The sequence below is a fragment of the Haliaeetus leucocephalus genome, unplaced genomic scaffold (genome assembly GCF_000737465.1).
Source record: "Haliaeetus leucocephalus isolate CR32 unplaced genomic scaffold, Haliaeetus_leucocephalus-4.0 Scaffold136, whole genome shotgun sequence".
Taxonomy (NCBI): Eukaryota; Metazoa; Chordata; class Aves; order Accipitriformes; family Accipitridae; genus Haliaeetus; species Haliaeetus leucocephalus.
The window spans coordinates 3,035,997-3,046,259 of NW_010972572.1; the positions used below are offsets into that span (position 1 = coordinate 3,035,997).

Here is a 10,263-nt window from a genome sequence, read left to right on the forward strand (position 1 = left end):
GCCGGGGCCGGTTGCCGGCGGCGGGACCAGCCCGGCGCGGGCAGAGGAGCCGGGGACAGCCCCGCCGCCATTTGCGACGGCCCCGTCGAGCGGGGCACCCCCCGGCCCGGCCGCGCAGTTCCCGGGCGGGCGCCCGGCTCCGCTCTGCAGCCCTGCGGGGGTGGGAGGGGGGGGGCGGGCAGCCGGTCCCCGCCCGCCCCGGAGGGCTCTGCCTGCGGCGCGGGGTCTCGCCGGGCTCCTCGGCTCTGCCGGCCGCGGGCGGGGGGGACCCAGGCCTCCCCGCGATGGGGAGTCGGTCGGAACTGCTCCCGTAAACGGCCCGCGGCTGCCTGCCCGAGATATCTGGGGTATGGCTTGTACGTAGCTTCAGGGTAACTTAGAGCCCGATATGCAAAAGAGCCCAATAAATTAGCTTACTTAACATGACGTCTCTGGGTGTCTCTGCAATAGCCTGTCTTTGATTTGCTTGTGTGTTGCAAGTAATGATTTTTATTTTCCAGTTTATTAAATCTAGCGTGTAAGCCTAAGCCAAAGGCGTATGGTTTCCTTTGTCACACTGCGGTGTATAATCAATCGTGAGGTGTTTTTAATAATTTATCATTTCAGGAGCAGGATGGCCAGACAAGAAGGGCAGCTGCTGATTAATTTGAAAACAAACTATCCTGATGTGGTGGTAGATATTGGGAAAATAGTTTTAGGAGAGAGATCCAGAAAGAAGACCTCTCACAATCAGAAAAGGCAACAAAAGGAGCTTTCTATAGCTGTGTGCGCATTGCTGAATTCAGGAGGAGGAGTAGCGAGGATGGAGAGCAAAGACAAGAACTACTGCTTTTGGGAGCACGGCATTGGTCTGGACATTGAGCAGAGCCTCGGGGGGTGCATGGACAGCACCGAGACCAGCGAATACTTCACGTGGATGCAGCAGCAGAGTCACTTGCTGCTTTTTGTTAAAACATGGAACTGTGGAGGTCCAGAGCAGAGAAGTGCAGCCACAAAGCTGCGTATCTGTAGCCTGAGCACTGTTTTGTCCCGTAGGTCTTTCACTTTGGTTGTCCCTATGACTTTAAGCGACGTGGCTGGATTTCTGAGGAGGAAAGAAAGCTGTGCCAAGTGCCATGATGAGAATGGGCCAAGCGCTGAGAAAGCTCTGCTGAATTTTGATGGGGGAGCAAAGGAGACCCCTCTGAACACCAAGGAGTGCAACATCCAAGATGCCACTGCCAGATTTTTAAAGAGAGAGAAACTGATTGTTGGGGAGGTCCTGGATTTCACAGAGGCAACACATATTGAATTTAAGAACTTCTCTACAGAGAATGTCTTGGAATACATCAGAAAAACCCTTCCAAATTATGTTTCTGCCTTTGCAAACACTCAGGGTGGTTATTTATTTTTTGGAGTGGATGACAGCAGTAAAGTCATTGGAAGCCATGGTAAAGTGGGGAAAGAAGCTTTAGAAAAAACAGTACTGATACCATGGGCTCAATGCCCATCCATCACTTCTGCGGCTCTCAGGCTGGCGTGCATTTTAAGACTTACGTCCTGGCGTTTATGACGAAGCAGAAGGCTTGCAGGGCTATATATGTGCTGTGCGAGTCGAACCGTTTTGCTGCACTGTTTTCTATGATAACCCTGAATCCTGGATAGTGACAGGTGACATGATCAAAAGACTGAGCGTCAGGAAATGGACGGAGCTCATGACAGCTGCAGACCCAGGTAAATGTCTGCATTTACCTTAGCGCCAACTTAATTTCTGCCTTGGTTTGTAAGCTTTCAGGAGGAAACACCAACTTCTTTTGCCCTGTGTTCTCACCAAACCTAGAAAAGGGCCTTTGGCTCATGGCACAGTCACAGGCACTGGGGGTGACAGTATGGTAACTGGCCTCCAACGGCAAACCGTTCTGTGAATCATTACTCTCTGAACTGGTTCAGGAGGACTTTTTGAAGCACTCCCAACTAGAATAAGCCTTCTGAGGGATCCCATATGCCCCTAAATGAAGTGGAAACATTCAAAATCGCCCAGGAGCTTCTATTACTCTTAATGAGAATTGCAGAAAACTTTTGAAGCTGGCTTTGTCTGTTAAGATGCTTAGGAGGGAGTGGTGGCCTGGTGGAAATCCGGCCCCTTTAGGTGCCTAAAAGGGGTTTATTTTGAAAAATAAAAAAGTCCTTACTGGTACTGATCCCCATGGAGTGAAATCTGCAGCGTTTGATGCACTAGCAACGTTTAACCTCCATGCCCTGGTTTCATCTGCGTAGATCCAGCATCCTGGCACAAGTTGCATGCCAGCACTAAAGTAAAATAATCATTTTAGCTGTAATGGTGGTGTCAAACTGACCTGCAACTTTTCCTCTCCTTCCCCTTATCAAGTACTAATAACATCTGTAATGAAGTTGGCCATGCTAGGGTAGCTACTAAAACCTGGCCAGTCGTCTCTTCAGAGATCAGCCTGAGGTTGAGGAAAATCCTTTCAAATCTGCAGCTCAGCAAGCAATGCTCGGTATTCATCAGGCTGCTAACCACTTCCCCTTTCCGAGGCTCACACACACTTCGGATACCTACTGAAACGTCACTCTGCACACCTGGTGTGGCTTTGTTGTTGTTAAAGGCTGTTTTAAAGGAGCAGGGGTGCAAGGCTTTGCTTGTTTTAAGGCATGTTGTCCCGCTTCATTGTGAAATCCTTCCCCTGAAAAAGCTATGTCCTGCATTTTGTTCCATCACCCCACAAGACATGTCAGAGAGAGTCCTAGAGAGTTTATTCTCACCACAGATTTGAATAAGAGTTTTTCACTCTTAAGGTGAAACTAACCCTCCTTTCCTACAGGTTCCCTGTAACACAGATTTCCCTTGAGTGTGTATCCATGGCAGTGACCGCATGAGCAAGGCATATACTAGTCGAAGGGGACCTCCTGGACCAGCGGAACCCCAGCATGCCAGGTGGCTCTGGCCTTGTGTGAAACCTCTCCTGTGGCCCTGGTCTGCACTTAGAGCTGGAATGTCTGGTCTCTTCAAAGGACACAGTCACACAAAAGACAGAGAGGCTGATGTTGATAGGAGGGGAACTTTATTTTGATGTTGATAGGAGGGGAACAACAGCAAGGGCTTTTGGAGATGTGTATCTACTGAAGTGACTTGTGGTACACGTAGGTGGTTCCTGTAGCATGCTGGTGTGCTGAACTGGCATGTCAGGTGTCTTTCACCTGTGCACCGGGGTCCCAACAAACTCATCCCACATGGGGTCTAGATCTAGCCTTTGAACTGTAACGCCATCTATGCTGTGAGCCCTCCCTCTTCTATAGCAAATCAAGATCCTGTTGGTTTGACAGAATACTGCCATTCATAGCTACGTAGGCAGCATTTTCTTGAGTAGGATTGAGAGGGGAGGTTTTAAATTGATCATTCTACTTACTTTTTAGTGCTGGGTTTTAAAAGTTCATATGGAAGGATTTTGATGGGTATAACATATTTCTTTCTTCCCCCAGGATCTTTCAGATCTGGCTGATAAATTTGAGAATGAGCTCAGCTTGGCAAATGGTCCTCCTCTTATCAAGCCAGTTTATTCAAAAGCTGGTCTCCAGTGTGCATCTGAACTCCAAGAATGCCTCTACCCAGGTAAGCCATTTTTTCTGGATATTTTTTTGAATTTAAGATTGTATTTGACAGAACTTCTAGGAAGGTAACGTGATATAAATACAAGATTTTAGGCAAACAACTGTTAGGATATTTAAAAGATGCAGTTGCTCCAAGAATGTTGATTTCTCTGATTTTTCAGGTGTTTTGATCTCTTCTCCCATTTTTGTCACCAAGTATAATCCCTAATGCACACAACTGCTGAGAATATACCTAGTGTCCCAGGGGTTTGAGCACTGTCTTCCCTCTGTTATGCTCAAAAGTCTTGTTATGGACAAAAAAGAGAGAGAATAATTTATTTCTAGCATAACTGAAATCTAAGTAGTCTAATCAAAGAATTATCATTAGTCAAGGTCTAGTTATTACAGATAAAGAAAGAAAAGGACAATAAATGAATACCACTCTGAAAAAAGTAATAATAATAATAGTTACCTGCACATTTCCTAGTATCCATCACTGTTCCTGGCGTTACACTCAGCCTTCCACTGGCACTCAGGATCCTGCTGTTGATGGCTCCAGTCTGCTAGGAGTTGTTAGGGTGAGTTGTCAGCATCCCCGGTGCTTTCATCAGGAGTACATAGTTGATGCTGATGGTTTCTGTCTCCTGCTTCTGGATCCACTTGGGGTCACATGCTGTAGGTTTGCTAATGCAGTTTTACACCTTGTTCTTTCTTCACTGGTCTGCAAGTTCACTGCTTTATTGGAGTTCAGTAAACATGGCGTGTTTCACAGAAGTTAGATGCTTGTTCTCTGTTACCCTTAAAATCAGTTTTGCTCAGCTCTGGAGCTGCATTTCTTTATCTGACCATCTGAGAGCTGTTTCTGGCCTTGGGATCTCCTGTGCTCTGTCTCTCACTGCCCCACACTTGAATTCAGCCCTGCATCCTGTATCCCACATCTCAAGACCTCTGCTGTCCTACCAGACCTGTATTTCTGCACTCTGCATCATCATGTTATAGGCAGAAGGATTTTATCCTGTGCAGAAGACCTGTATAAATTGATGGTTGTTATCCACAGCCACCTGGTTATCAGAAAAAATGCTTTTACAGGCAAACAAGTAAAAACAAAGCTCCAAACAGGTCAACAAAAATTCAGACAAAGCAACCAGACAAGCCCCAGACCTGAGGCCTTGCAAACTCAGTACACTCCCTATGGCTTGGTACTAGCAGTGCTGTATTGCTGGTCTGCAGGGCTAAGCACCAAGTATTTGGGTGTCAGGTGTCTGATCGGCTTAGACATTTATCTCACCCAATAAGTTAATTCTGCTGCCCTACTCAGTGCCACAGGGGAACTTCAGGCTGGACACACAGGGGAAAGTAAAGCTTAGTCCTTACCATGCAGGGGTGGAGAACCTCGTTGTGCTTTTATTTTTTAGATGAAGACTGATTATTTCAGAAACACTTCAGCTATAAAAGCAGCGGTGGTTGCTGAGCAACAGATACTCCCACATACCAAGCCCTGAAAGACAAGGGAACAGAAGTAGCCAAGGGCAATGTAAATCCTATCTTCCTGCAGAGCAGGGTTGTGGCTTTAGGTCAAGCTCTGAGACACATGGGAGAGATGTGGCATTCCAGGTTCTTGTGGAGTATCAGAACCACTCCAATCAGTAGCAAACAGATACTTTCTCATTAAACATAGTCCGTGGGTTATTTTTTTTCCCAAATTCTGACCTATGGATGTATGTATTAATTGCTATTTTTTCTAATTAATTTTTGTAATTTTGCTATCTTTTCACATCTGTTTTCAGGATTAGTCTCAGATGATTGATTTCCTGACTGGTTAATAGTGTTTTGGTACAAGGATATTAATTTGTTTCTTGATGAGAATGTGTTTTTTAAATGGAAGGCTGTGACACAGTCAGTGTAAATGTATGCTTGCCCTTGAGGTTTGTCTGTGTGTTATCAATGTGCATAGCTGTAATTTTAACCTGTAAAGTTAAGAGATGATTTGTGTTAGTATTTTTTAAAATCACTGTTACTTGTTATTTTGGAGGAGCACCAGGTTTAGCGTTGGGATGAGAAGTATCTTCATGTATTCCCCTCTGTTTAATAGGAATGTGTATCTATACATCAGGAGACTGATGATGCTCCTGGGTGCCTTTTTCCTTGTTATATGCATTGTGTTTAACCAGTCAGGAGTGTAGGAGATGCTGCAAGTGGGCTGCTCCATCTGGTTCCAGCACCAGTCTCTCACTGTGGCAGCAATATCAGAGGTCAGAGGAATACCTACCTAAATAATGAGAAGGGAGATAGAAAGGAGGCAGATCCCTCCAAAGAGACTTTTTCTTATTCCATTTAGAAGTCAGGCATGCCTGAAGCATGGAGTTTATATCTCTTTTATTAATTAAAAAATCCTTACAGATTTACCACCAGGTATCATGGGAATGCTGAAGTTTTTACTCACACTAAATCATTTACTTTGATGACCTCATGGTATAATATATTCCTCCAGTAACTGGAGTGTTGAGTAAATTATTTGCTGTATTTTGTTTTCCTCATTTTTTCTTTTTTCTAGTGGGTTCTAGTGAAATCAAATGGAAGCCAGAAACCATCTGCACCAACCTATTCTCAGAGTATCCTGGATTAGAGGATTTAATGAAAAAACAAATCCATCCACTTAACAAGGGGGTACTGATATTTTCAAGGAGTTGGGCTGTTGACATTGGATTGCGGAGAAAACAGGATGTTGTGTGTGATGCTCTCTTAGTAGCTGAAAATGTGTAGCCAGTATTGTATACCGTAGTCAAGGATGCCCCTTCTGCTGAGTCTGAAAACTCAAGAGAAACTGCTTATGCATTAAAGCAGAAACTAGTCAATGATGGGGGATATGCTTCAAAAGTGTGTGTGATTCCCCAAATACTGCACCTGAATGGCACAGAGAAGCAGATGGAAGTTGCAGAGGATGACATTTTCCAGCAAGAGAACCAAAAAAACCCATGTGGTTATGGCAGCTTGTACCCAGAGAATTACATCCTCACCTCCAGGGACATCCCCGCATTCCTGCATGCACTTGTGATTGTTGTGCTGTGCTTTAAGTCCTACTTAAGTGACCATCTTGGCTATGAGATTTTCAACCTTCTCACTCTCAAACAGTATGAGCAGCTCTCCAAGAACCTGCACAAAGCCAAGGAGCAGTGTGTCCTTGGTGTTCCTGGAACAGGGAAAACAATCATGGCTTTGAAGATCATTGAGAGAATAAGAAACATTTTTCACTGTTCCACAAAAGAGATACTCTACATTTGTGAAGAAGTTTGTGGGGTAAGCAGTAATGTGTATTTCCTCTTTTTTCTTTCTTTCATTCCATCTTCTGTACATACAGCACAAGCCCTGCTGATTTTATATCTGTTTGCCAAATATATAACTTTGGCTGACACAAACATACAATAATCATCCCAATAAAGGTGTTAATATTGAAAGTATTATTGAGCTGAGCTCTGGCCCAGATCCAGCGTTCACTGACTGCAGGGAGAATCCCATGTTCAGTGATTGCTGGATGGTGTTAGACCTTCAAAAGACGATGGCCTTAGTTTCACAGGCTATCACAGCTGATGCTGACACCAAAACTACCCACCTGCCTTTCTCTGTCTCCACACTGCCTGTGCTGGGTCTGATGCAAGCTCTTGTGCAGCTGTGTTAGGAGCTGGCTCTTGGACCTGGGCCATCTAGGCAAGGAGAACAGAAACTGCTCCCCTTTTGGTAGAGGATTTCAGGCAGAGCAGTTCCCCAGTCCTGTTCTCACTGTGTTTCCACTTGTGTCAGCATGGAGAGGTCACCAAGGCCACCGCGCTGGACAAGGCACCTTGCATCAGGGAGTCGAGGCCCAGCTCAGGCCCAGCAGTGCCCAAACAGCAGGTCCTGGCCTTGGCAGGCAGAAGTGCTGCCAGTCCCTGCTCATCCTGGGGAGAAAAGGGTACCCGTCCTTCCCACGGGAGCTCGGGCACCATGCTGCCTTCCCTGGGCTGGGGAGAGCAAGGCAGAGAGACGCCCCTGGGGAGCCTTGCCACGGGGTCCCCATGGAGGAAGGGTGGGCCTGAGCCTCCTCCTAGGGTAGAGCCAAGGCCAGCACACAGCCAATCCACTGGAATAAATGTTTCCACCAGAAAAATGGTAGAGCATGCTGCAGCTGAGATAGGAAGCTTTGCATTTTTAGACAGCAAGCAGCAATAGCCCTCCAAGCAAGAGCTCACTGAGAAATGGAGGCAGTCAATATGGATTTGTCTGCTTGCATCTTCTTTTTATTTACCATATGGTTTTGGGGGGTTTTGGTTTCTTTTTTTTTTTAGAAATGACATCTGCTGGTCTGTGACACATGTTGCCTTCTTAAATGGGGACTTCCCAGAAGTGAAACACATTGTAGTTGATGAAGCTCAGAATTTTCGTCCTGAAGAAAACTGGCACCAATGTGCCCAGGAGCTAGTCAAGAAAAAAAGTGGCATTTTCTGGGTCTTCCTGGATTTCTTCCAGTCTACTCACCCATACGGTTGTGGTCTTAAGTTTTCAGAACTATATCCTCAGGAATGGTTGACCAAAGTGGTCTGTAATGCCAAGCAAATATACAATGTCATGTTTAATCTCATGGAGGAAATCCTCCAAGAACATAACACAGATATGCCCTATGAGGTGCTGGAAGAGTTGTTTAAACAGGCTGAATGTGCCCATTCTTTGTCAGGTGACTACATAATAAAAAAAAATATGGGAACATTTGAAATGGCAGAGTACGTGACCAGGCAGTGCAACAGCTACACCCAGCAAGGCTATCCCATCAAAGATACCGCAATCCTGTGCAGTACACAGCATGGAGCCTGGGTGTTCAGTCAGATACTGGAACCTGAGCTAAAAAGACAAATAAGGAAATGCAGGGTGAGGTTGGTCTTGGGGCTAGCGGAGAATGTTTTAGAAGATGTCATTGTTCTTGACAGCATCCGACACTTCTCAGGCCTAGAAAGGAGAATTGTGTTTGGCATCCACCCTGTCCCTGCACAAAAGGAATATCTCTCAATCTTTTGCTCTGTGTGGCATCCAGAACCCGCACCAAACTCCATTTGCTGTATCACAGAGAAAAGACCTTCTTAAGAGAGACATCTTTAGATGACGGTTTACTCTTACCTGGGCCTGTGGACACTAGAATGCTTTGCTCATTTCTTGTTCAGTGATATTATAGGGCAGCCTTAAGATTTTTTTTAATGCCCTTTCTGTAGTCTATGCCAAAAAAAAAAAAATTAGGCAGTTTCATATATATATATTTCATCATGTGTACACCTGAAGGATGTCATAAAATTGATTTTAATTAAAGGACATCACCACCTGGAGAGAACAAATTGCTGAAAATGGCAATTGCAGAAGGAAGTCAACAATTACAAACTACTTGGATAAATCATAGAACAGTTTGGACACTTGTACTTTCAATTCCTCTGCTCTTTAAGCTGATGGCATATTCTGAGTTGTTTCAGCACTACCAGAGTGGAACCACTGGTTGGAAACACAACAGGGGCCATTCTTGTTTACATCCCTGCTGGTGCTGGTGCAAATGGTCAAAACACTGCTTTTTTTCAATGGTGGGGAGATTTTTGTGAATTTTCAGCCAAATTGTCTCTTTTCTCATCCAAAAAGGTAGAGCCACAGCTTGATTTTGGGAGTGGTGGTGACTGTCTTTACCTCTGCTGCAAATGGGGCTATGGTTTTGTGGACACATTGAATCATCTTAAATGCAGGTTTCTGCCCATGGAGGCAGTTCTGTCCCCAGGAGTACAGTCCAAAACATCTCCTAAGCAAGCTCAGGTGTGCAACAGTGTAGTGAGTTGGAAACTTGGGTTCTTTTTGGCAAATTAGTCTTTAGCTTAAGCTCCACCTTGTCATGCAGCTGCCAAAGTGCGAGTGCTGGCATGAGGGGTAGCAAGAATGTGCTTCCTGAAGAAGGAGGCAGCGCAGGATCACAGTAAGCTTGAGGTTGGAAGTGACCTCTGGAGGTCATGTCATCCAACCCCCTGCTCGAGCAGGGACACCTAGGCTGCCCAGGACCATGTCCAGATGGCTTTTGAATATCTCCATGGATGGAGACTCCACAACCTCCCTGGGCAGCCTCTGCCAGCACTCTGTCACCTTCACAGTAAAAAACTGCTTTCTGATGCTCTGAGGGAACCTACCGTGTTTCAGATTGTGCCCATTGCCTCTGGTCCTGCACTGGGAACCACTGGAAAGAGCCTGTCTCCATCCTCTTTGCACCCTCCCTTTGGGTATTGATACACATTGATGAGGTCCCGCTTGATCCTCCCCTTCTCCAGGCTGAGCAGTCCCAGCTCTCTCAGCCTTTCCTCATGGGAGAGATGCTCCAGTCCCTTAATCATCTTCATGGCTGTCTGTTGTACTCTCTCCAGTATGTCCATGTCTCTCTTGTGCTGGGGAGCCCAGAACTAGGCACAGTGCTCCAGGTGTGGCCTCACCAATACTGAGCAGAGGGGAAGGATCACCTCCCTCAACCCGCTGCCGACACTCCTCCTAATGCGGCCCAGGACATCAGTAGTCCTTTTTGCGGCAAGGGCACATTGCTAGCTCAAGTTCAACTTGGTGTCCACCAGCATCCTCAGCAGCCTTCTCTGCAGAGCTTCTTCCCAGTTGGTCAGCCCCCAGCATCTACTG

At 45.9% G+C, this 10,263-nt stretch overlaps 3 protein-coding genes across 3 annotated transcripts in view; all 3 read left to right on the plus strand.

The window, feature by feature from the left end:
* Window positions 1–735, plus strand: part of BCL7B (B-cell CLL/lymphoma 7B) — a 5,128-nt gene extending 4,393 nt beyond the window's left edge. The window contains exon 6 of the mRNA XM_010585956.1: window positions 607–735. Coding sequence (XP_010584258.1) covers window positions 607–645 — 39 coding nt within the window. The 3' untranslated portion in view covers window positions 646–735. The remainder of the gene's footprint in view (window positions 1–606) is intronic.
* Window positions 736–802: 67 nt separating this feature from the next.
* On the plus strand, window positions 803–6,870 carry LOC104843186 (schlafen family member 11-like; the record flags this gene model as incomplete). The annotated part of the gene is given in 4 exon segments (XM_010585975.1): window positions 803–912; window positions 1,036–1,258; window positions 3,481–3,610; window positions 6,143–6,870. Coding segments are annotated over 4 exon segments (1,191 nt in total), but the record flags the coding sequence as incomplete, so codon positions are not given.
* A 1-nt stretch (window position 6,871) lies between these two features.
* On the plus strand, window positions 6,872–8,853 carry LOC104843187 (schlafen family member 11-like; the record flags this gene model as incomplete). Its single annotated transcript, XM_010585976.1, is given in 3 exon segments — window positions 6,872–6,885; window positions 7,911–8,620; window positions 8,623–8,853. Coding segments are annotated over 3 exon segments (882 nt in total), but the record flags the coding sequence as incomplete, so codon positions are not given.
* Window positions 8,854–10,263: the final 1,410 nt, after the last annotated feature.